At 36.9% G+C, this 27,475-nt stretch overlaps 1 protein-coding gene across 2 annotated transcripts in view; it reads left to right on the top strand.

Annotated features, from left to right (window-relative positions):
• SLC2A13 (solute carrier family 2 member 13) overlaps positions 1–27,475 on the top strand; it is a 427,568-nt gene that overhangs the window by 303,445 nt on the left and 96,648 nt on the right. For both annotated transcript variants that reach the window (XM_047867635.1, XM_047867634.1), the window contains exon 7: positions 4,341–4,466. In XM_047867635.1, the coding sequence (XP_047723591.1) occupies positions 4,341–4,466 (126 nt within the window). The remainder of the gene's footprint in view (positions 1–4,340; positions 4,467–27,475) is intronic.

Below are 27,475 nucleotides of genomic sequence, written 5' to 3'. Positions count from 1 at the left end.
AGAGGAGAGTTGGTGTTTGGGGCATCAGTTGTGGAAGTGGGGAAAGGCGCTGACTGACAGGTAAAAGTTCCCTGGTAGCAGTGAGGATCCAGCTGTGGTTGGCTGAATACTATGAATGTGTACTTTTATCAGTGTGCCTGGATGTGTTAATTCTCCATCAGTATGGGACAACCTAGATATAGAAGGAAAAGAACAAAAATGGCTGGAAAGTGTCAAACGTTAAAGTGTATAGAGTGATGTATAGAAGGACCAAAATACAAAGATTTGGAGGGTCTGGTGAGAGTGGTAACAAGATTCACCATGAAAGTTTTGACAGATGAGGACAAAAAGCCATGGAGTGAGTGAAAGATCAGAAAGAAGGGAGTGTAGAAGGTCTCTGAGGTAGCAAAGCAGTTGTCTTAGAGTAAGGAAGTGAGATCTTTAAGGAAAGGAATGAGAAATACGCATGTAGGGTCAGAGTATGTGTTCCAGATCAGGGATCAGCAAACTTCCTATAAAGGGTCAGATAGTAAATATTTGTGGCTTTGCAGGCCACATGGATTCTTGGCTCTGCTGTTGAAGCTTGAGAGCCATCATAGACAGTAAGCAAACAAAGGGGCATGGCTGTGTTCTAGTAAAACTTTATTTGCAAAAACAGGTGGTGGTAGTGGTCTCATTTGTCTCAAGACCTATAGTTTGCTGACCTCTAGATTATGACAATTTCCAGTATGTGGGCAGAGTTAAGTAGAAGTGCATACTATTAGAAAACAGGGGGCTAAGGTGCTTCAAGATTAGTATATTGACTACAAACCATCCAGATCGAACAGACATTTAGAGAAAACTCCACTACCAATAGAATATACACTCCTTAAGTGCACAGGGAACGTTCTCCAGGATAGATCACATGCCAGGCCAGAAAACAAGCCTCAATAAATTTTAAAAATATGAAATCATACTGAGTATATTTTCCATTAGCATTGGAGTGAAATTGGAGGGGTGCATGAGTGGCTCAGTCGGTTGAGCATCCAACTTTGGCTCAGGTCATGATCTCACAGTTCGTGGGCTTGAGCCCCATGTCAGGTTCTGTGCTAACAGCCCAGAGCCTGGAGCCGCCTCAGATTTTGTGTCTCCCTCTCTCTACCCCTTCCCTACTTACAGTCTGTCTCAAAAATAAACATTAAAACAATTTTAAAAGAAATTAGAAATCACTAACAGAAAGAAATTTGGGGAATTCACCAAGATGTGAAAATTAAATAATACTTCTTAATCTGGTGGGTCAAAGAAGTCACAAGGGACATTAGAAAATTCTTTGAAATGAATGAAAATGAAGACCAAACATACCAAATATGGGATGCAGTGTTTAGAATGAAATTCATAGCTATAACTTCCTACATTAAGAAAGAAGAAAGCTGTCAAATCAAAAAGCTAATCTTTCATCTTAAGACAGTAGACGTGTAAGAAAAAGGAACAGTAATCAAAAGGGTCTGAAATGGGCTAAGGAGATGGAATAGAAATAAAGCCCAGATAGAGGAGAAAAACAATTTCTCTGTAATGGGAGCAGAGGGAAAGTAGGATGGTTTCTGTGTTTGCTGTAAGTGTATAAAGTTCCCATCTTTACCATTTTCATCTGTTTTCTTTGTGAAGCTGGATATGAAGTGACAAAAAGGCATAGAGCTTTGGAGATTTGAAGAATACTCCTTGTGTCGTATGGTTGAAAAAGTCCTTGTATGGATGGAATTGACTAGAGGGAATTATTAAGAATGTCAGGCCATTGAGGATCCTTTTGATACTGGCAGCAGTGTATTAGAGAGGAACTACTGATCTACCCTGTTGTGTGATGCCCTCAGCTGCACTTGAGTATACTGGGGAAGGCACAGAAAAGGCAAATGTTCGCACTCATATATGGCCAGGATTTTTGCTTGTCAGCGGAGATAGAAAGATATGGGCAGGGAAATTTAGGATGTTGCTTAGTCAGGCGAGATGGAAAGATAAATGGGCAGGGAAAATTAGGATGGTCAATAAGCTAGAGAAGGATGGAACTAAAAGTAAAAAGCTAATGAGTAGGGAGCAAGTAGAGGGGTCAATTAAGTGGAGATCATATAGGCAAACCAGCTCCTCGAGGGTAGGGAATCTGTTTTGTTTACTAATGTGCCCCAGCCCTCAGAATATTGGCTGGCACATAAGTGGAAAATACTTGTACTGAATGAATCACCATGGCAGAGCGAGAATCATTTATCAGCAAGCTGGAAGAACAGTAGGTTGTGGTCAGGGTCAGAAGCTTGAATGGAGAGTCAGATGGAGGAGGTAAAGTGTCATGAATGAACATCTTGTATGTCTGACATGCACATGTAGTAGGTTTTTGGTAACTGTTAACCTTTATCATTACTTTCTTTGGCCTGTTACAGGAATTATGTTTAAAGAAATAGAGTCGTTTCTCTACAATTGGATGAGTTGACCTTTCCCAAATAACTATCACTTAAAGCCATTGGAACAATCAGGGTTGTTAGATTCTACTTTACCTGGGTGGAATCAACCAACCAAATACTAGTAGGAATTACCATCCTTTCGTAATCAGCCTTCTAGCTATGAAGGCCAGAAGCCCAGAGTACTTCGAATGCTACCTTTTGTTCTGTTTAGTCTATCACAAGTGTGGACACTTTTATATTTATAGTGCTGTATCACCTTCCTAAAGTTATGCTGACCTTTCAGTGGGCTTTGAAAGGCCTTTTTTTTCCTTGCTTTTAGTATTGGCATAGCTTACTTTCATGAGTTTTTGCTTTATTGCATTTCACAGAATATTGTGTTTTTTACAAATTGAAGTTTTGTGGCAACCCCACATTAAGCAGGTCTGTCGGCACTATTTTTCCAGCAGCATTTGCTCCCTTTGTATTTGTCACATTTTGGTAATTCTCAAGATACTTCAGACTTTTTCATCAGTATCCTAGAACCAAACCTTCAGTACTTCCAAGCTATGCCTGAAGGAGTCTGAAATCTCATTTAAAATTAGGGATGGCTGTTTGCAAAGGAAAAGTTTACAGAAGGAGGCTGAAATGATAATCTTGTTTTTAAACAATGCTGTTGTTTTTCCATTTAGCTTAATTAGTCAAAGAAGTATTTTGATTTTGAGAATTCACATCTTTTCTGAATAACTTGCCGTGGTTCTTACACGGCACCCAGTAGTATAATTACTCGTACACAGTAAAAAAGTCTGTACTGACTGATCTTTAATTGTAAAATAAGCAGTCCTCTGAAATGCTCTTCTCTCTACTTCTTTGCCTGGTAAATTTCTTTTATGATCTACCTCAAATATCTCCTCTCACATTATCTCCAGTGCTTAACAGACAAATGAACAGGATTCAGTCCTTTGAGTCATTCACACTAATTTCTATTACACTGCCATTATTTATTTGTCTATCTGTTCCTGTCCTTGCCTTTTATTTACCAAGGAGTAGGGGCTTTGTTTTATTCATCTGAGTGTCTCCAGTGCCTGTGTGTGCCTGCCATGCAGGACATACTCCAGAATTGTCTGGCAAGTGAGTTTGACAGCAAGAAAACACATTTACAAGTACTTTGCAGACTTGGGTTGGAAAACCTTGCCCTCTAAAGGATTTTGCCTCTTTAGGATTTTCTGCAATTAGGATACTGCTGTTAGGTGAGCGGTGATTAATTGATTATGGCTCAGTGATGCAACCAGTAGATGTAATTAACTTAGAGAAAAGTTAGCCTTTTATTCCTATACCAGCTTATTTTAAGTTAAGCGTAACACACACTTGATACTCAGTGTAGGTTTGTTAAAAGTACAGACATCTACCAAGACATTAACAAGGGACCATTATTGGTGTGGTGTTTTTTAACTTTTTTCTTTATATTTTTTTCACTCTTTTTATTTTCTATTTCAGTATATATATTGGGAAATACATTTTCCATTTTTAAAAGATATGGTATGTAATAGAGACAAGAAATAAATGCTTTGGTACATTTTGGAACCAATCAGCTGGGTCAAATTGAGCCAGTCCATGGTGCTTTGGCAACAAATCTCAGTGGCTTAGAAAAGCAAAAGTTTGTTTCCTGAGGGACAGCTGGAGTTCTTTTACACCCAGTGTCTCAGATCCAAGCTTCCTCCACCTCTAAGTGGCTTCCAAAGTTGCTGCAGCCAGGGGAGGAACAGATGGAGGAGACTTGCCAGCTCTCACGAGCCTCAGCACACGTCACTTTGCTGTGGCTAAGACGAGTCACATGGCCCCAAGCTTCCTGCAAAGTACAGTAGGAAATGTAGAAGAATACCAATTGTCTCTAATATGCTATTTGTCACATTTTGGTAATTCTCACAGTATTTCAAGCTTTTTCATTTTATTTTACAGTTACTGTAATGAATGTATGTTGGATCCAGACTGTGGTTTTTGCTACAAGATGAACAGATCAACTGTCATTGACTCTTCCTGTGTTCCAGTTAATAAAGCATCGACAAATGAGGCAGCATGGGGCAGGTATGTCATTTATTATATACCATAAGAACATGAAATAAGCTTTCAGAATGAAACCTTTTTATTACTATATTCCCTATGCTATACATTTCATCTTTGTGACTTATTTATTTTATAACTGGAAGTTTATACCTTTTAATCCCTTTCACATTTCACTCATCCCCTCCAACCAAACTCCCCTCAGGCAACCACCAGTTTGTTCTCTGTATTTAAGAGTCTGTATTTTTGTTTTTTTGCATTTGTTTGGTTTTTAGATTCTACATATAAATGAAATCAAATGGTATTTGTGTTTCTTCATCTGACTTACTTCACCTAGTCTGATTCCCACGAGGGCCACTCTTGTCACAGATGCAAGATCTCATTTTTTTTAATGTTTGAGTAATATTCCATTGTGTATATATGCCACATCTTTATCCATTAATCTGTTGTTGGACACTTGGGTTGCTTTCATATCTAAACTATTGTAAATAACTCTGCAGTAAACATAGGGGCGCATATATCTTTTGAAATTAGTGTTTTTATTTTCTTTGGGTAAATACCTCATAGAGGAATAACTGGATCACATGGTAGTTCTATTTTTAATTTTTTGAGGAAACTCCCATGTTTTTCATAGTGGGCCGTGCCAATTTACATTCCCACCAACGGTGCACGAAGGTTCCCTTTTCTCCACATCTTTGTGAACACTTGTTAGATCTTGTCTTTTTGATTCTATCCAATCTGACAGGTGTGAGGTGCTATCTCATTGTGTTTTGATTTGCATTTCCCTGATGATTATTGATGTTGAGCATCTTTTCATGTGTCTCTTGCCCATCTGTATGTCTTCTCTGGAAAAATGTCTGTTTTGATATTGTGCCCATTTTTTTTTTACATCAGATTGGTTTTTGAGTATTGACTTTTATAAATTCTTTATATATCTTGGATGTTAACCCCTTTATCAGATATATATCACTTGTAGATATCTGCTCCCATTCACTAGGTTGGCTTTTTGTTTTGTCGGAGGTTTCCTTTGCTATGCAAAAGCTTTTATCTCAGGGATGCAAGTGTGGTTTAATACTGATAAACCATTCATTGTGATATATCACATTAAAAAGGAAGGACAAAAACCATATGATTATTTCAGTAGATGCGGAAAAAGCATTTGACAAAATACATTTGTTCATGATAAAAAAAAAAAACTTTAAACAAAGTGGGTTTAGAAGGAGCATACCTCAAACTAATAAAGTCCATATATGAAAAACCCAGAGCTAACATCATACTCAGTGGTGGAAAACTGAAAGCTTCTCCTCTAAATTCAGGAACAAAAATGTCCACTCTCACCACTTTTATTCAACACAGTACTAGAAATCCAAATTAAAGTAATCACACGAGAAAGAGAAATCACACTTGGTAAGGAAGAAAACTGCCACTATTTGCAGATGACATGATACTATAAAGATTCCACCAAGTAACTATTAAAACTGAAAAATGAATTCAGTAAAGTTGTAGGATGTAAAATTGATATGCATTTTTATACACTAATAACAAAGCAGCAGAAAAAGAAGAAAACAATTCTATATTCAGTTGCCCCCAAAGAACAAAAGCCTCAAAATAAATTTTACCAAGCAGATAAAAGACCCGTACTCTGGGGGCACCTGGGTGGCTCAGTTGGTTAGACATCCGACTTCAGCCCAGGTCATGATCTCCCGGTCCGTGAGTTCAAGCCCCGCGTCAGGCTCTGGGCTGATGGCTCAGAGCCTGGAGCCTGCTTCTGATTCTGTGTCTCCCTCTCTCTCTGCCCCTCCCCCGTTCATGCTCTCTCTCTCTCTGTCTCAAAAATAAATAAACGTTAAAAAAAATAAAATAAAATAAATAAAAAGAAAGAGAAAAAGAAAGACCGTACTCCGAAAACTGAGAGACAATGATGAAAGAAATCAAAGATGACATAGACAAAATAGAAAGTTATACCATGCTCATGGATTGAAAGAATTAATATCATTAAAATGTCTATACTACCCAAAGCAATCTGTAGATTCATTGCAATCCCTATCAAAATACCAATTGCATTTTTCACAGAACTGGAACAAATAATCCTAAAATTTGTACGGAATAAAAAAAGACTTCAAATAGTCAAAGAAATCTTTATAAGAAAGAACATAGCTGGAGGTATCACAATCCCAGATTTCGACAAAGATGGTCCTGGCACAAAAATACACAGATCATTGGAACAGAACAGAAAGTCCAGAAATAAATCCACGTTTTTCTGGTCAATTAATCTATGACAAAGGAGGTAGGAATAAACAATGGGGAAAGAGTCTCTTCAACAAATAGTGTTGGGAAAGCTTGAAAGCTGTATGCAAAAGAATGAAACTGGATCGCTTTCATACACCATACACAAAAATAAACTTATAATGGATTAGACACCTCCTAAATGTGAGACCTAAAATCATAAAATTCCTAGAAGAAAACACAGGCAGTAATCTGATATGAGCCTTAGCACTATTTATGGCTATGTCTCCTCAGGCAAGGGATACAAGCAAAAATAAACTATTGGGAGTACACTAAAATAATAAGATTTTACCCAGCAAAGGAATTTGTCTTATTTTTTTGTTGTTGTTTATTTCTTTATTTTTATTTATTTTATTTATTTATTTATTTTGAGAAGAGAGAGAGCATGAGCAAAGGAGGGGCAGAGAGAAAGGGAGAGAGAGAATTCCAAGCAAGCTCTGTGCTGTCAGCACAGAAACATATGCAGGGCTGGATCTCACGAACTGTGACATCATGACCTAAATCAAAATCAAGAGTTGGACGCTCAACCAACTGAACCTCTAGGCACCCAGGAACAATTCTTACTTTTATTTATTTTTATTTTTTAACAGACTTTTTCTTTTTCTAGTTTTATTTTATTTATTTGTTTTGAGAGAAATAGAGTGAGTGACTGAGGGGAAGAGAGAGAAGGAGACAGGGGGTGGGGGGCAGGGGAGGGGAGGGGAATCCCAAGCAGGCTCTGCACTGACAACACAGAGCCCAATGTGGGGCTTGAACTCACAAACCACTGAGATCAAGACCAGAGCCAGAGTCATACGCTTAACCAACTGAGGCAAGTCTTATTTTTTAAACTTACAGAATGAGTATGTTTATAAGCAGTGACTTCAATGACTGCAGTTCTTTTAAACTAGTCTTTTGAACAATCTTTTAAACTGATTTTCATAACAGTATTACTTTCCAGTGTATACTGGTGACCAAAGGGCATGAAACACTGCAGTTGTATGTTACACAAACTTAGAGTAGAAAGCACTCAAGCCTACACTCCAGGAAATCCAGATTCCAGACCCAACTCTGTCCTAAGCTGTAGGAGTTTGTCTCTTGAGACAAATGTTCCTACATATTCCAAGGCGATTTCTCCCACTGCACATTGTTTAACTGCACCAGTAATTTTCAAACTCTGAAACTTAAGTAAAAGAGAATTTTGAAGTCAACATGAATATCACTTTAAATTCTTTCATGGAACTGTTGTTTTCTTTGAGTACTTTCCTGGAGTTTGGTGAAATTAAGCAATGTAATGATAAAAGTTGGCAGTCATTGGCATGTAATCAGTCTAGAAAGCTATAAACCTTTCTCTTTTTGACAGATTACATTGTGGTAGGCACATAAATGAAATATTTGTATAGAACAAATATTCCCCACATTTATGAACTAATACGTATATCTATGCATGCAGAAAATATGTAAATATTCTTTGATATGGCTTTAACTTCTTATATGTTCTAAATTCCCATAAAAAGAATAATATGCTCTTTTCCTGTCTGCCTCATAAAACTGAAGAAGGCAATGAAATCTGTAAAGTACTTGTAGCTCCTCAAAGCTGTAAAGTATAATGTATCATTATTAATCATAATGCTGTTGTCATTAATCATTTTATTAGGGAATCACTTCAAAGAAGAAGTAAATTATACAGTATTTGACTCAAAATCCAGACCACATTTTAAATATACTAATTACAAAGAAATATGTAAAAGAAATGCAATTATTACTTAAAATCAGAGCTTGAAAAGAGCTTCTTTTAAAAATACCCAGTGTATAATTTTCATCAGCCAAGCTTCATTAGTGAGTTAATTGATTAAATATTTCTGGATGTAATACTTCACAGTTTTAACCCTTATGATTCTTTTTTCAATAGACAAAAACTGAAAGTTTGCTTGTCTAAAATTATGAATGTCATGAAATTTATCTATGTCATTTCCTGTACTTTGCAGAATTAACTTTAAAACATATTAGAAATGTATACTAATGATAAAGGAGCACTAAAATTAGGCATTTCTCCTGTCCTCAGTAGAAGGTCTTGAGATCAGAGGCCTCAAAAGAGTAGTTTTGTTCTCACTATTTGCACATAACAGATTGTATGGGTTCTTAATAGAAATGTGTATTATTTCTTTTATGTTAACTTATTCTTACGTGTTATTTATATATTTAGACCATTATTCCTTGATTGCACTCACTACTAGAGAAAAGTGAGGCACAGATTATACGTAGGGAAAATACAAATAGTTAAACAGTGTGTACAGAGAACTTTTAGGTTTGTAGAATATTCTTAGATCTCAAACTCTCTACCACTCCCCTTCAAAAAAAAGAACAGGCTTTCTCACTCTTCTCTGTGTTGAGTGACAGGCCTCTTCTAGCTTAGCCACTGTGATTGGCTGCTTCAATCTGTGCTAGGAAAAAGGCAGTTACCTTGAAAAATTCCTACAACAGATTTTCCATTTATAGGTAAATGACATTCATTATATTTTTGTTGGTTGATATCTTTTATACAGTGCCTTGGGGTAGAATTCTCAGGGCAAAGTCTACCATTGTCTTGTATTTGCATCTGAGATATACTGTTTATAGATATTTCGGGGTCAAGAATTGGGGAAATTCAGAACCATATATCCTGATCTCTAACTGTAGCTATTTCCTGAACAGACACCAGCTGGAATAGTAATACCACTCATGATAGAGATAGTATAATGATTTTGGTGAACTCAGAATTGTCTCAAAATAACGAAAACCATTTGCCTATATAATCAACTATAATAAGCTGTAGGGGTGCCTGGGTAGCTCAGTCGGTTAAGTGTCTGACTCTCAGATTCGGCTCAGGTCGTGATCTCATGGTTCATGAATTCGAGTCCCGCATCAGGCTCTGCACTGATGGCACTGAGCCTGCTTGAGATTGTCTCTCTCCTAATTTCTCTGCCCGTCCCTGGCTTGTGCTTTCTCTCTCTCTCTCTCTCTCTCTCTCTCTCTCTCTCTGTCTCTCTCAAAATAAATAACTTAAAAAAATAAGTTGGAAATAAAACTTTAAGTCAGCTGGCATGCTTTTCTAATATCTATGTTGTTAAATTTCAATAGAAAGTTTTTATTTAATCAGTTGTCTAAAGAAGATACATAATTGGCCAATAGGCACATAAAAAACTGCTCAACATCACTAATCATTAAGAAAATGCAAATCAAAACTATAATAGATACCATTTTATACCCATTAGGGTGGCCACTATCAACAACATTGTTGTGGAGGATGTGGAGAAATTGGAAACTGGTACACTGTTGATGGAAATGTAAATTGGTGCAGCCACTATGGAAAACAGTGCAGTGGTTTCACGAAATTTTAAAAAAGAGAATTCTATATCATCTGACAATTCCATTTATGAATATACATCGAAATGAATTGAAGGAAAGGTCCTAAAGAAATATTTGAATGCCTATGTTCACGGCAGAATTATTCATAAAAGCCAAAGATGGAAGCAATGCAAGTGACAGGTGACAGATGCATGGAAAAAGAAAATGTGGCCTATACATTCAATGATGTATCATTCACTTAAGGAATTTATGGCACATAGTACAACATGGATGAATCTTGAAGTCATAAGATAAGTGAAATGAGCCAGTCACAAAAATACATATGGCTCCACTAATACGTGGTACCCAGAGTAGTCAACAGAAAGAAGAATGGTCATTGGCACAGGCAGGGGGAAGTGGTGAATAGTGTGTTGTCGTTTAATGGGTGTGGGCTTTCAGTTTTGCAAAATGAAAGGGGTTTTGGAGATTGCTTCATACATCAAGATGAATATACTTAACACTACTAAACCGTACCATTTAAAATGGTTACAATTTGGAGCACCTGCATGGCTTAGTTGGTAAAGTGTCTGACTTCGGCTCAGGTTATGATCTCACAGTTCGTGAGTTCAAGCCCCTTATCAGGCTCTGTGCTGACAGCTCGGAGCCTGGAGCCTGCTTCTTCTGTCCCTCCCCACTCGTACTCTGTCTCTCCCTCAAAATAAATAAACGCTAAAAAAATTTTAATAAATGAATGAATAAATAAAATGGTTAAAATTTTAAATGGCAAATTAAGTTGCTAAGTTTTTGGGGTATCTGGGTGGCTCAGTCGGTTAAGCATCCGACTTCCACTTGGGTCATGATCTCGCGGTTACTGAGTTCGAACCCCTTATCAGGCTCTATGCTGACAGCTCGGAGCCTGGAGCCTGCTTCAGATTCTGTGTCCCCCATCTCTCTATCCCTCCCCCGCTCATGCTCTGTCTCTTTCTCTCCCAAAAATAAATAAACATTAAAAGAAAATTTTAAATGCTAAGTTTTATGTTAATGTGTATTTTACCACAATTAAAAATAAAAAAGTAAAACCCATACAAAATTATTTAGCATACTTCTAGAAAATACACTGAATTGATGGAAAACATTCTCACCCTATCATCCCTTACACTGCCATATGCATCCCCTACACATGCAAATACAAGTTTCATGCACAGGTGAATTTGAGGGAGATCCCCAGGTGCCACAAATAAGAGCAAGAGCAGCAGCCACAGGGAAATCCGGGAACCCAGGGAATATCAGAAGGGAAGCAAACCTTGAGAGTGCGAGGCCAGCATTTTAGCTGCTGAGAGAAATGGAGCCCCAGGCTTTGTCTGTGGAGCTATGCAGTGCCGTACAGGCTCTGAAATAGGGACAAGAAAATGTGTCGGGCTGGGCTGGGTAAGCTGTAAACTTCTCTGCTGCAGGACCTTGATTAGAAATAGTGTCACACAGGAGAAAGGAAAGCCAGGAGCCATTACTTTGAGGAAATACAGGTTCTCATGTCACAGTGCCTATCCATAGAGCCACCTCAGAAATAAACATGCAGTGGTCAGAACCCACGACTTCCATGGAAGGCAACTCAGTAAATGTGAGAGGACCATCAGAAGTTACAAACTACATCAATTAATGAGGGAAAGAAGCCAAGTATGACAGAACGGAGAATCAATACCTAAAGAAGCTTGCATTACAAAAAAGATACGAAATTTTAAAATCTGTTTGAAGAAATAAAGGAAATAGTATAATTTTGTCAATTATACTGACAGTTGCACACTTGATGTGTGCAGTGTATTTATATGTGCATGTATATGTGTATACACATATATAACAAATGTCATACTTATGCAAATTTTGCTAAAAATAAAAATAAACCTTGGAAAGCTAAAATTCTAGATAAATAACATAGAATGGGGTATGGGAACTTTTAGAAAAAAAATCCATGTGCATTCCTTTGTTTGCAGAAGGAAATGGAGATTATAATTAAGGTTTTCAGTTTGTTAATTATAAGTGTCAAAAATGTGAGTGTAGTCTCTTAAAAATATGTACTAGTGGGGGGGGGGAGAATAAAATCAAGCAAACTACTAAGATAAGAGGAAAAACTATAGTTAAGGAAAATCACCAAAAAAATCAAAATTAAATGTAAATGCAATGGTTATTCTAATAAAAATAAACCAATTAAACAACCTATGAAAGGCAAATATTCTCATACTGGATTTTTTTTTAATTTTTTTTTTCAACATTTATTTATTTTTGGGACAGAGAGAGACAGAGCATGAACGGGGGAGGGGCAGAGAGAGAGGGAGACACAGAATCGGAAACAGGCTCCAGGCTCTGAGCCATCAGCCCAGAGCCTGACGCGGGGCTCGAACTCACGGACCGCGAGATCGTGACCTGGCTGAAGTCAGACGCTTAACCAACTGCGCCATCCAGGCGCCCCTGGATTTTTTTTAAATGTAATGCTATTTACAAGAGATAATCTTAGAAAGGTTAGAAATATAGTGAAAAAAATTAGGTGTTAGTCAAGAAGACACAAAAAATACAGACTAGAGAATTTGGAAAACTAACTAATAAACTTAATGTAACAGAAATAATGAACCTCATATAAAGAAAATTTTATCATTTTCAAGCAAACATTGAATACTTAAAAAGAGTTACCATAAAAGAATAGGGGCACCTGGGTTGCTCAGTCAGTTAAGAGCCCAACTTTGGCTCAGGTCATGATCTCACAGTTAGTGAGTTGGAGCCCCACATCAGGTTCTGTGCTGACAGCTCAGAGCCTGGAGCCTGTTTTCAATTGTGTCTCCCTCTCTCACTGCCCTCCCCCACTCATGCTGTCCCTCCCTTTCCCTCCCTCCCTCTCTCTTTCTCTCTCTCAAAAATAAATGAACATTAAAAAATTTTTGAAAAAGGTATAAGTTTAATGAGTTTGTATAAATATATAGTCTAATAAATTCTAAGTAAATTCAGATAATTGGTATGTAAAATATATTTTCTGAACAAAATGCTCTAATACTGCAATGCAAAATAAATATATTTATTGCCCTTTCTGCTTTTCTTCAGAAACTTAAGGAAAATGATCTTAAAATCAATTAATTGGTTAAGAAGAAATCATAGTGTAAAATAGGACATTAAAAGTAATAAATGAAAAAATCCACAAGAAGTTAGAACTTGAATAGAAAATTAGCATGTAGAGTAAGCAGAGATGGAAAATAAGAGAAAGAAAATAACAGAACGCAGAAAAATACTAGAAAGGATCAAAAAACAAAAGTTGGTTCTTAGAGAAGACTAATATCATGGAGACATCTCTGGCATTTCTGGTAGAGGAGAGGGAAGGCACAGAGAAGCGATACTTAGAATGAATAAAAAAGGTATATAACAACAGATAATAAAAATGTAAAAATCATGTGCAGTGCATTTGAAATAATGTGCAGTGCATTTGAAAACAGATAAACTGGACAGCTTTCTAGGGAAAAATACAACTTTCCAAAACCAAATCAACATCTCTGTGAAGTGTAATTTTCATTCCCATTAAACAGATGAAGACAGTGGAACTTAGAGGGTCTCAGTGACTTTCTCAAAATCAAAAGCCAGCCAGTAAGTCCACCACTTTTAGGGGAGCAAAAATGGGTAGTAGGAAAATACACATTTTAGAGTCAGGTAGATTCTAATTTCAGCCTTTATCATTTACCTCGTAAGTGGCACCCGGACAGTCTGGGCTTCTCTGAGCCCTATTTCTCATCTATACAATGGGAATAATACAGTTGCTGTGTTGAACAATATGGCTTTTATAACGATCAAGTAAGAGTCTATCTGAAGACATTTTTAAATGTAGCAGTAACCTGTGCAACTGTCAGTAGTAAGTATCCTGTACTAATTGTTTTTCTTAGATTCTTAGAATGCAATTTTTTTCTTAGATTCTTAGATTCAATAACACTTTTTCTAAATTAGAATAAACACTTCCTAACAGGTAAGTACATTAAAATGCTTTCTATTTATTTCTGCGTCTCTTCATCCACCTCCCTATCTCCTGGCTCTCTATATACACAGAACCATAAATAATCTCTTCTGGAACTTCAGACATCCTGACTCTTTAAAAGTATTGCTAATGAGGCATACTTAATGTGCTGATTCAGTATTTGTTTCCTATAATACAACATTTTCACTCTGTAATTAGCACACTAAAATAGCTAGATAGAGCCCCTATTTGGCAGTTCATTGTTCTATCTCACACTGAATGCCTGGTTTATTGTATTCATTCAGCAGAGATATTTTTCTCAAAGCTGCACTCTGATACAACACCCAGACTTATTTTTCCCAGCATCCACCCCACTCCCACATGGAAGTCTTGTCAACTGAAACCCTTGCTATTACCCTAATAGCCACTGTGATTTCCTACCTCTGTGCCTTTCCTCAGGCTGTGCTTTCTGCCTAGAATTGACCCTCCTTCTCCCTCTTTTTGATCTCTGCCTAACTTCTAACCATTATGTTTTGCCCAGATCAGATGTCATTTTTTTCCTTGCAGTCTCTCCGATTAGCCCCAGGAAACAATGCTTGTTATATCCTCTGCTTGGTCTCCAGCACTCCCCTGTTAACTTACATGATAATTATACTGTCTTATATGTTAGTGATTTGGGTTTGGATATAGCTTCGCTTCTAGATTATAAATTCCAATGTCTGTATCCTGCTCTGTTTTTAATCCCTTGGTGCCTTGTACATTCAGGCATTCGACAATAACTGTTCACTGACAGAATGGAAAAGGCTGCCATCACTGGAAAATAGATAAGGGTTTCAAAGTACTGCAGTTCCAAATGAAAGGCTGTGGTGTTCCAACTGTAGTGAAATCTTCTATATTCATACCTATTTCCAGGAAAGAGAATCTCTGAAGGAAAACGAGTGATGCTATTTTAATGAACAGTATTAAAGGTTTACCTGGTAGTAATTAAAACACTAAAAAAGTTTAAAAAATAAAACTCCACCACTTGCTTCAGGGATGCATCCTCTATATTGCATGTCGTCACACTACATGAAAAATAATTTTTATTTTTTTTTTTTTTTAAATTTTTTTTTTTTTCAACGTTTATTTATTTTTGGGACAGAGAGAGACAGAGCATGAACGGGGGAGGGGCAGAGAGAGAGGGAGACACAGAACTGGAAACAGGCTCCAGGCTCTGAGCCATCAGCCCAGAGCCCGACGCGGGGCTCGAACTCACGGACCGCAAGATCGTGACCTGGCTGAAGTCGGACGCTTAACCGACTGCGCCACCCAGGCGCCCCTGAAAAATAATTTTTAAAAATTATTGGAAGAAATATTCAGCACACTTCCTCCGGATAGTCACTGGTATGCAGGGGAAGCAGTGTATCTATGTGAGAGTATAGGATCAAGTGGTATTAGGAAGCCAGGCCAAATAGCCAAAAACAGGATTTTCCCTTCATCACCTCTTTTTTTTTTTTTTTTAATTTTTAAAGGAACATATGGGTACCTTTAAAGGTACATATAAAGGTACTATTTTGCATTTATAAAGAGAAATTTATTTTATAATTAATAAACTATATCAGTATCAATATATTCATGTAGAAGATTGATGTTTTTATTAGTTATTAATATTAAGAATTTAAAATCCTCAGGTTGTGCTTCTAAATCAATGATCGCATAGTTCACAATTAATTTTTGCTAGCATACACTAAGCGAAGTAGAGAATCTAATATAGAATATTTTAATCCATTTTACTTTTTAAATTACACTTTTCTTCATGTCTTTGCTTAAATAGACATCAGTATGCTAGATACTGCCTTTAAGATCTGTAACTCTACACTATGTATTTGTAAGTTTCATCTATCCACAAGTAATTCACAGGCCTCTGGATTCTTCTTTTTTCAAGCCCAGAAACTTAGCCTATCTTGGATTTAGTGACCTTATTACACAGAATGATGCTGTTTATGTTGCAAAGTATACAATCAGAAAAGCAAAACATTTCTGAATAATTCATCTCCCTCTTCCATGTTAATTTATCCAATTTCTTTTTTTTTAATTTTTTTTAATGGTTTTATTCTTGAAAGAGAGAGAGAGAGACAGAACTCAAGCTGGGAGGGGCAAAGAGAGAGGGAGATACAGAATCTGAAGCAGGCTTCAGACTCTGAGCTGTTAGCACAGAGCTCAGGCCAACCTCGAACTCGTGAACCGCGAGATCATGACCTGAGGTGAAGTCAGACACTCAACCGACTGAGCCACCCAGGCGCCCCTAATTTATCCAGTTTCTTAGTTGACATTTAATTGTAGTGATAAACACATTTTAACAGTTTTATCCAAGTAGTAATACTTACAATGTATTTGACTACACTTCATTTTAGGCCAAAACTTTACATTTCTAGTCCAGTCCTTGTTCTGTGTATGTTTTTAGTATTATTCTTCAGTTCATACTTCATTTGTAAAGGAGTCTGACAGTTATTTCTCACTAAAAAAGACGAAAGAAGACTGTGAGACTCAAGGCCAGGAACTGAATTGTACATGCTTGGTAAATATAAAATACCAATGGCAGGTCTCGGTTCAGCAAATAATGGTGCATTTAAGCAGAAGATGTGCTGCTGCAGAGATGAAGTCTGGGGAGGTTGGGATTTGCCAAAAAGGGGGGTCAGGGAACAGTGGGAACAAGAGGAAGAAAAATGCATGGCTGGAGCTGATACTGGATATGTGAGTGTGAATTCAACTGTTAGCCTTATTTAGGAATTTTAATTTGATATTTATAGGTATGTTTTATAGCTGTGGAAAGCATACTGGCAATTGTTTTAGGTAAATGACTTTATGTCATACCTGAATGTGGATACGAAATGTTATCACATAGTGAGAGAGAGTTCTTTTCCAAATATACTGAATAAATTCAGAAGAAAATCGGTTGGCACTAGTGTGATTTTAATGCTTGGCAGGAAACATTATCTAACTAGAAATTAATAGCATTGTGGTTTTTTTTTTTTACATAACTATCTTCTATTCTTGGCAAGTGCGGTGGATTGTATTATTGTTCAGAATATCTGCTGCACTAGCTAGGGAAGGATTAGATTTTTTGGGCCCATTAAGTCTTATCCACATGATTTGCTCTGGCCAAAGAAGTGAGAGTGGAACCAATCCATGCCACATTTTTTTTTTAAGAGGGAGAAAGAAAGAGAGATGGTGGGGAGGGGCAGAGAGGGAGAGGGAGAGTCCTAGGCAGGCTCCCTTCTCCTCGTGGAGCCTACATGGGGCTCAGTCCCACAACCCTGGGATCATGACCTAAGCCGAAATCAAGAGTTGCACACTCAACCAACCGACTGAGTCACCCAGGCACCCCCAATCCATGCCACTTCTAAACTGAAGTTTTTTTTTTTTTTTAATTTTTTTTTTTAACATTTATTTATTTTTGAAACAGAGACAGCATGAACGGGGGAGGGTCAGAGAGAGAGGGAGACACAGAATCGGAAGCAGGCTCCAGGCTCTGGGCCATCGTCAGCCCAGAGCCCGACGCGGGGCTCAAACTCACGGACCGTGAGATCGTGACCTGAGCTGAAGTCGGACGCTTAACCGACTGAGCCACCCAGGGGCCCCTAAACTGAAGTTTTAAGAGCAAGGATTTCTCATGTCCTCTTTTTCTTCTGCAGTATAGTTGGCAATGTCCCAGAAGGGGACTATGCCCTAGTAGGTGTTCCATTAGTTTTGGTCACAGAGTAGAGAAAATGTGGAGTGGAAGTGTAACTGACCTCAGATGGACCTGTCTGTAGCATACAACATTTTAGCCCCAATTATGGCACTGGGATTTGGGGCTCTTTTCTTACCTCCGTATAACTTCTCTTCTGACTGAGAAGGCCGGGTCAGCTGTACATCACAGTGGAAGAGGCATAAATTTTTTTATATAAGTTTTAAAAGGAAGCTCATTTCCACAAAAAACAAAACAAAACAATTGTTAAATAACAGTACAGGAAAACAATAAATATGGGAAACAATCACAAGGGGATTACAAATGCCTTCAGTTTGGGGAATACTTCTATAGGGGTAGAGGGTTGGTAAGGTTCTTAAGGAGGGACTAGTGTAAATGGCTTTGAGTTTAAAAGATAAAATCCTGATAGAAAGGAAGGAAGAATTTTAAAGAACAGGTGGAAGGAGGGTAAGGCTTTAATATAAGGGGTGTGGAAGGATGGTATCCGCATTTTAAAATGTATTCTATATTTTAATAAAGACATTTAACAGATTATACATGTTGCTATGATACAGAAAGAAGAACAGCATTTGAAATCCAAATACTTTCAGAAAGTTTCCTGCCAGAGAGCACGTGTGAACTAAAATCCAGGTTTTCAAGTACTGTGGTCCTTCCTACATTCATGATTTCAGCAGTGGCTTTAAAAGAAATCAACAAAATTATTTTTCCACTTCTAAATCTGGGCTTGCAACACGTACCATTTGTACGGCCACGTCATAGCATTTGGAATTTGCATAGACATACACGAAGCAGCACCCTTTGGAATTCCCGCTGCTGCAAAACAGTTCCAGAGGGGCACCTATAAACTGTCGGAACACAGTACTCTGTACTGGGATTTTTAGGAAGTGTTCTCTGTAACACCCTTCACTATATTATCACTTGTCCTCTCCTATGAGAAGTGCTGTCTTGTTTTATCTAAGAATATTATTTTTAATTTTTTTTATTTGAGAAAGAGCACATGCAAGCGGGGGAGAGGGGCAGAGACAGAGAAAGTCTCCTAAGCAGGCTCCACACTCAGCGCAGAACCGGACATGGGGCTCAGTCCCACAACCCTGGGATCATGACTTGAGTCGAAATCAAGAGTCAGGTGCTTAACCAACTTAGCCACCCAGGAGCCCCAAAGAGTATTGTTTTTAAAATAAAGAGTTCCCAGTGTTAGCCACCTTTACTTTCAATTTCAGAGGTGCATGTGTCCTGGAACCCTCTGAAAAATAAAACAGATAAAAATTTATTTTAACTTTTGTTGTTTATTTGATGTGTGAGTTTTGGGGTAAAGGTTGGATATAGACCTGCATGAAAAAAAACTCGTAAGTATGAATATTCTTGTGTTTAATTATTGGTATGTTGAATTTTATAACAGAATTCAAATTCAGTCCACATTTGTATGGCCTCTAGGTGGAACTACAGAGAGGCTTTTTGTGCATTCATTTTATAATATTAATATTTGATATCGTGCTACATGCTATTAGAAATGTATTAAAAATACACAGAGGTTACCTCAAGGTTTATAATCCAGGACAGATAGATAGCAACTTTTAAACAAGTTTACTTTAAAGTTACTGTAAAGAAACTAATGTTTCTTTTACAAATACATAAAGAAAAATATTTACCAAGTATACTGCTTAGGGTCAATCGCATTTAAGGAGAGAAGGTTTATGAAAATGAGTTGTAGAATCTGCAACATTTTAAAACTCAATCCTGGCTTTTAGGAATCTCAGATAATGGAAAGCTTGAGGAATAAAAGTTTGTGGCAAACTGTAGGGCAGAGTATTTCACATACAAAATATAGACTGTAGATATTTACAAAATTATGTGTTCCTTCCTTAGAAAATATTTTTAAATAGTGTGGAATCCCCTCTCTCACAATGGCTTACTTGAACTGCCCGTGACATAACTGAGGAAAAAGTATCCAAACTATAAATTCACTTATAAATCATTAATTTATGAGCTTTTAAAGCTCATGAAAATGCATTAACATTTTTAGTTTTATTGAGGTATGAGTAACAAAAATGGTATATATTTATGGTGTACAACATGATTTTTTTAGGTGTCTAACATGATTTAATATATGTATACATTTACATTTAATATATGTATACATTGTGTACCATCAAGTTAACACATCCAGCACCTCACGCGGCTACTGTATGTATGTGGTGAGAATATTCAAGATTTACTCTCTTAGAAAATGTCAAGTATTCATTACAGCATTATTAACTATAACCACCATGCTGTACATTCCATCCCAGAATTTATTCATCTCGTGACTGAAAGTTTGTGCCCTTTGATCAGACTCGCATTTCCCCACCTCTCAGCCCCTGGCAACTACCGTTCATTCTACTTCCTGGTTCTGTGAGCTTGACTGTTTTAGATTCCACATATAAGTGGATCACATGGTATTTGTCTTTCTGCATGTGATTTTTTTTAAGTTTATTTATTTTGAGAAAGAGAGAGACTGAGAGCATAAGTGGGGGAGGGGCAGAGAGAGAGGGAGACAGAATTGGAAGCAAGCTGCATACTGACAGTGCGGAGCCTGATGTGGGGCTCAAACTCCCCAACCACAAGATCATGACCTCAGCCAAAGTCGGACGCTTGACCGACTGAACCATCCAGGCACCCCTTTCTGCATCTCATTTATTTTACTTAGCATAATGACCTTCTGGTTCATCCATTTTGTCACAAATGGTAGGACTTCCTTCTTTTTATGTTTGAATAACACTGCATTGTGTACACATGTGTGCCCATTGACACACATGATATTTTTTTTTATCCATCTACCTGTGGACACTTAGGTTGTTTCCATATCTTGGCTCTTGTGAATAATGCTTCAATGAAGTTATTTTTCTTGACAAAAATTTCATTGGAAGCTAAAAAATGAGATTGATATGTGATTCATGGATACCCATTACTCACGCCATCAAAACTTCTGAAGCATCAGGGATATGAAACTATTGTTCATGTAAACTATAATGTTTTGTCTTCTGTGGGTGCAGACTGGCTGACTGGGAATGGAAAATCACATTTATTTTAATATTGAGCTTTTAGAAAGTTCTTGATTATGCAGACCTATTGTTATTTCTTAATTATCTGGCTTAGGAAGTAGGTGATCAGAATTCTCAGGAGAATCAAGGGATGTGAGGAAGGGGCAGAGCAAAGTAAAAAAAAAAAATAACGTTTATTTTTGAGAGAGAGTGAGTGAGGGAGGAGCAGAGAGAAAGGGAGACAAGAATCCCCAAGCAGGCTCCACTCTGTCAGTGCAGAGCCTGATGCAGGGCTCGAACTCACAAGTGAGATCATGACCTGAGCTGAAATCCAGAGTCAGCCACCCAGGTGCCCTGCAAAGTCAACGTGTTTTGTATGTCAGTAACATCTGAAACTTTTCTACATCTGTGTGTTCAAACTGTAGTTATCATCTGGGAGAAAATGTGTATGAAACTTAACATCTACATTTATTCTGCACATTTAATTATTCAACATTGACTGAACTGCTTATAATCTAAAATAGGATTGTAAAACTTGGTGTTTGTAAAAACTTGGAGGAGGTCAACCAGAATAAATACATGCAAAAAAAGAATTCCAAAGGTGTCTACAAAGCAGAGAAATGCCCTTGCCCTGGGCAGTATTACACAGCTACATTTAGTAACACCAAAGTTAAACAAAGCATGCATTTGTCCAGAACATCTTCTTCCCTGTAATTGAGCTATTATTGTCAGTTCTTCATTGATTCATAAGATATCTGATACTTGGTAGCAGTGAACATTTTAGCAAATAGTTCTTGATCTGTTATTACAACTCTGCTCCTTTAATAGAAGTTAGGAAGGTACATAGAAATATTTCATGTCTCTTACAGTTAAAGCAGGAAACATATTTAGTAGTACTGCTGTTCAGTTAAGTCTGAGAACTTTAAAGTGATTACTTCTGTCTGCTCTAAGCCAGAAAGGAGGCAAGCTCTAGGGTACGACATGTGAATGTAAAGGAAGAATGTTTTTTCTCTCACATCTTCGGTTCTGGGCTGGGTTCTAGAATAAGACATTTTAACAAGGGAAAACAGAGGCTTGTCAGCCTGTGTGTATCATATATATGAGAGAAACTCAGGAACGAGTAACTCAAAGACATGACTTAGAATTCAGGTTTATGTAGCATCTTCAACAAAGAACAATAAATTATTAGAGAAGTGACAAGACAGAGGAAAGGACCTTGAGTCTCAAGAGATGGTGAATTGTGGGAAGGCAAATATATGGGAAAGGAGTGGGAGATAAAAGCTAGTTTAGTAAAGTTCGTTGTATAGATGTCTCTGGTGCCATCTCCATGCTGATGGGGATCTGAAGTTGCTCTGTGATTAAGTTTTGTCCTTCCAGGTAGGGAAGGAGGGACACCTTTGTAAATTTATATCCTGCTTTAAGGCACATAGGGTGAGGGCAGAGAGCTTTCCCTGCATTTACTCTTCTTACTTGCCTTCAGCTCAGAATCTCAAAGGCATATTTTGGCGAGACATATTCCGGTTACCTTCATTTGGCACAACTGGGAAGAGAAGGGGGATCACACACCCAGGGATGTCACTTGGATCAGAGTGGTGACCCAAGGAACCTCTCCAGCAGAGTAGGAATGCAGTCAATTAAGAGGCATTGGTAGATGAATAAAGAGACGGCAATTGTTATCACAAAGGTATCCAAATTGGAAAGGCAGAGAAGAAACTAGAGGAAAATAGAATTAAGATAAAATGAGACAAGCCTAGAGAAGTTCAAGGAACGTGTATCTTGAAACCATCTCAGAAAACACTGTGAGAACATAATCAGCCTTCCCTGTAGTGAGTGTTCTTTGCAGATCTCAATGGACTGGGCAAGGAACTGACTTTGAAGTAAATAGAATTACCCCAGGCGTATTGACAAAGTCCTAATAAGACTGACAGCTTTGAGTTTTTCATATTGGTATCTATATACCCTGGAATATTTAATATATATAAAAAGCTGAAGATAAAATGGTGTATATAGCGTTAAATGTTACTCTCTACTGTGTACAAATAACTCTTCTACTAATGTGCGTGCGGGGTGCTGTATCTGTGATTGATTAAACCCCTGAGCCGTCATCAGTTGCTTTCCTCAACTGGCTTCTATAAATATTTCATGTCCTGTAGTGCAACAGTTCCGATTCAGGGAAGGCATTGTTTTCTGCATTAAGTGAGAAGCTAATTTATGCTTATAAATTATTGAATATTCTGTATCTGTGGAGCAGATGATCCACAACCAGAAGCTGGCAGAGCCCATCCTAAACGGAAAGAGGGATGGAGCTGACCATCCTGTCTGTGGCTTTACTTGTGACTGTAGCAGCCCTGTGAACTTGGCTAGCAACCTCCTCATCCCGCCCCAACACATACAGACACCACCTCCAGTATAAAAACATACAACCCCCTGATCGTGAGTTAGTATCATTCTTTAAAAAGAGACTTTCTGGCCCTCTGAATTTGTTCTGAGTACTCCAGAGATGTTCAAAGAACTTTGTTTTCCCAAATTTAGAGAACTCGTTTGTCTTATAGATCAAAGATTAGATGACATGTTCTGTGCATGCTGCTGTTTTAAAACAAGAAGGATAAAGTCACTCACTACCTATATATTCTTTTATTATGTTTTTTCCCTCAACACGTTTGTGGGTCTTGGCTTTCTGAAATTGGGAATGAGCTAAACCATATCAGAATAATAATATGCTTGCCCCAAATAAAATAAATGATCAAGCATACCTAGTATATTAGATATAAAACAAATTCAAAACACATGATCCTCTAAACATTTTTATTAAAGTCTTGTAAACTCTTAAAAATAGCAATATTCAGATTTCTGAACTCAGTAGAGCATTGCTTTTCACCAGCTTAACCAACCCCTAGAGCTTTAGTAGAATAAAGGCAAATGGGTAGAAGTTCTGGCAGCTTAGCCCAGAGAGACCCATGAAAAGGCAGGTTTGTTTGTTTTTTAATGTAGTACTTTTTAAATTTAGATGAATTTTCTTTTACATTCTAAAATAAAGCCATGGTAGTTTAATATTTCTGGACAGCCCTAGCCCATTATGTCTCATCTCCTCCTTCACCCTCTGAGCAAAGAAAAAACATTTTTTTAATTGAAGTATAATTAACATACACTTCTATTATTTTAGGTGTACAACATACAATTCTATACATTGCTCAGAACGCACCACAGTAAGTGGAACCACCATCTCCTAGCACTTAATGTTACTATATTCCTTATGCTGTATTTTTCACCTCTGTGACTTACTTTATTACAAATGGAAGTTTATACCTCTTAATTGCCTTTATTTATTGCACACATCATGCAACCCACCTCCCTTCTGGCAACTACCGGTTTGTTCTCTGTACTTAAATGTCTGAGATTTCCGACTTGTGTCTACATTAGTTTGTTTTGTTTCTCCGCCCACCTATTAGTGAAATCTTACGGTATTCATCTTTGTCTGACTTATTTTACTTAGCATTATACCTTCTAAGTCCATATTGTCACAAATGACAAAACTCGTGTGTGTGGTTTTTTTTTTATGGCTGAGTAATATTTCTTTGTGCGCGTGCGCACATATATTACCTTTGTAAATAATGCTGCAGTAAGCATACAGGCGCATATATCTTTTTGCATTAGTGTTTTTGTTTTCTCTGGGTAAATACGCAGTAGTAGAATTGCTGTATCACATGGTATTTCCGCTTTTAGTTTTTTGAGGAACTTCAATACTGTTTTCCACAGTGGCTGTACCAATTTACATTCCCACAAGCAGTATATGAGGGTTCCCTTTTCTCACATCCTCATCACCACTTATTTCTTGTCTTTTTTATTCTAACCATTCAAACTGAATAGGAAGTAATATCTCATTGTGGTTTTGACTTGCATTTCCCTGGTGATTAGTGACATTGAGCATCTTTTCATATGTCCATTGACCACCTGTATATCTCCTTTGGAAAAATGTCTATTCAGGTCTTCATGCCTATTTCTTAATCAAATTGCTTGGAGGTTTTTTGTTTATGGAACAATTTTAATCAAATTGCTTGGAGGTTTATGTTTTTAAAGATTTTTGGATATGAGCTCCTTATCAGATATATCATTTATAAATATCTTCTCCCATACAGTAGGTTGCATTTTGGTTTTGTGGATTGTTTCTTGGCTGTGCAAAAGTATTTTTTTTATTTATTTTGGCATATTCCCAAAGGTTTATTTTTGCTTTTGTTCCCCCTTTTCGTGAGGAAACATATCCGTTAATTGGTTGCTAAAGATGATGGGCAACAGGATTACTGCTTGTGCTCTCTTCTAGGGTTTTTATGGTTTCAGGTCTCACATTTAGGTCTTTAATCCATTATGAGGTTTTTTTTTTTTTTTTTATTGTGTGAGAACATGGTCCAGTTTCATTGTTTTGCATGTAGCTTTCCAGTTTCCCTAACATAATTTATTGAAAAGAGTGTCTTTCCCCATTGTATATTCTTGATTCCGTTGTAGCAAATTAATAGATCATATACATATGGGTTTATTTCTGGGTTCTCTTATCCTTTTGATCTATGTGTCTGTTTCTGTGACAGTACTCCGCGGCTTTGATTACTATAGCTTTACAGTATATCTTGAAATCTGTGTTTGTGATACCTCCATCTATGTTCTTTTGTCTCAAGATTGCTTTGGCTATTTCAGGTCTTCTGCGATTTCATAGAAATTTTAGGATTATTCTGTGAAAAATGCTATTGGTATTTTGATAGGGATTGCATTGAATCTTTAGATTGCTTTGAGTAATATAAACATTTTAACAATATTAATTTTTCTAATCCGTGGGAATATTTTCCCATTTGGGTCATCTATTTCCTTCATCAGTGTCTTATCATTTTTGGAGTATATAGGTCTTTCACCTTTTCTCGTTTAATTTATTTCTAGGTATTGTATTCTTTTTGGTGTAATTGTAAATGGGATTGTTTTCTCAATTTCTCTTTCTACTACTTTGTTATTGGTGTGTAGATACTCAACAGATTTTGGTATATTGGTTTTGTATCCTGCAACTTTTTCAAATTTATCTATCAATTCTTAATAGTTTTTTGGTGGAGTCTTTAGGGTTGTCTATATTTTCTAAATATATTATTAGGGCATCTGCAAAAAGTGGTAGTTTTACTTCTCCCTCACCAATTTGGACGCTTTTTCCTTTTTTTTTTTTTTCCTTATCTGATTGCTGCAGCTAGCTCTTCCAGTGCTGTATGGAATAAAAGTGGTGAGTGTGGACATCCTTGTCTTATTCTTGATCTTGGAGGAAAAGCTTTCAGTTTTTCACCACTGCATATGATCTTGAGGGTTTTTCATATATGGCCTTTATAATCTATGTTCCCTCTAAATCCACATCATTGAAAGTTTTTTTTTTTACCATTAACGAATGTTGTATTTTGTCAGATGCTTCTCCTGAATCTATTAAGATGATCTTAGGGTTTTTATCCTGCCTCTTGTTAATGTGATGTATCACACTGATTTATTTGTGACTGTTGAACCACACTTACATCATCAGAATAAATCCCATTTGATTGTGGTGAATAATTTTTTTAAAGTAGTATTGAATTCCATTTGCTAATACTTTGTTGAGGATTTTTGCATCTGTGTTCATCAGAGATAGTGGCCTGTAGTTTTCATTGTTTATAGTATCTTTGTGTGCCTTTGAAATCAGGGTAATGCTGGTCTCATAGTAGAATTTGGAAATTTTCCTTCCTCTTCTATTTTTTGGAGTAGTTTGAGAATACAATACACCTTTGAAGCCATCTGGTTCTGGACTTCTGTTTGTTGGAAATTTTTTGATTACTGATTCAATTTCATTACTAAAAATCATCAGTCTGTTGAGATTTTCTGTTTCTTCCCAATTCAGTTTTGGAAGACCGTATGTTTCTAGGAATTCATCCATTTCTTCTAGGTTGTCCAATTTGTTGGCATATAATTTTTCATAATATTCTCATAATTCTTTGTATTTCTGTGATTGCAATTATCTCTCCTCCTCCTTCATTTCTAATTTATTTATTTGTGTCTTCTCTTTTTTTTTAATGAGTCTAGCTAAAAGTGTATCAATTTTGTTTATCTTTTCAAAAACGAGCTCTTGTTTTCACTCATCTTTTTATTGTTCTTTCAGTCTCTATTTTGTTTATTCCTACTCTAATTTTTTATTACTTTCTTCCTTCAACTAGCTTTGGGATTTGTTCTTTTTCTAGCTTCTTTAGGTGTAGGGTTGGTTAGATTGTTTTTGTGAGATTTTCTCATTTCTTTAGGTAGCATTGTGTTACTATAAACTTCCCTCATAAAATTGATATTGTTTGTCCCAAGGATTTTGGACCATTGTGTTTTCGTTTTCATTTCTCTCCATGTGAATTTTTTTATTTCCTCTTTGATTCTTTGACACATTCATTGTTGGGTAGCATATTGTTTAGCCTTCACATTTTTGTGTTTCTTCCAGATTTTTTCTATTAATTGATTTCTAGATTCATACCATTGTGGTCATAAAAGGTGCTTGATATGATTTCAGTCTTCTTTAACATATTGACACTTATTTTGAGGCCTAACATGTAATCTATCCCAGAGAATGTTCCATGTGCACTTGAAAAAATGTGAATCGTTCTGTCCTTGTATGGAATGTTCTGTGTCTATCTGTTAGGTCCATCTCATCTAATGTGGTGTTTAAAGCCCTGTTTTCTTG

The sequence above is a fragment of the Prionailurus viverrinus genome, chromosome B4, assembly GCF_022837055.1.
Source record: "Prionailurus viverrinus isolate Anna chromosome B4, UM_Priviv_1.0, whole genome shotgun sequence".
NCBI lineage: Eukaryota > Metazoa > Chordata > Mammalia > Carnivora > Felidae > Prionailurus > Prionailurus viverrinus.
This window is presented reverse-complemented; position numbering and strand designations above follow the sequence as displayed.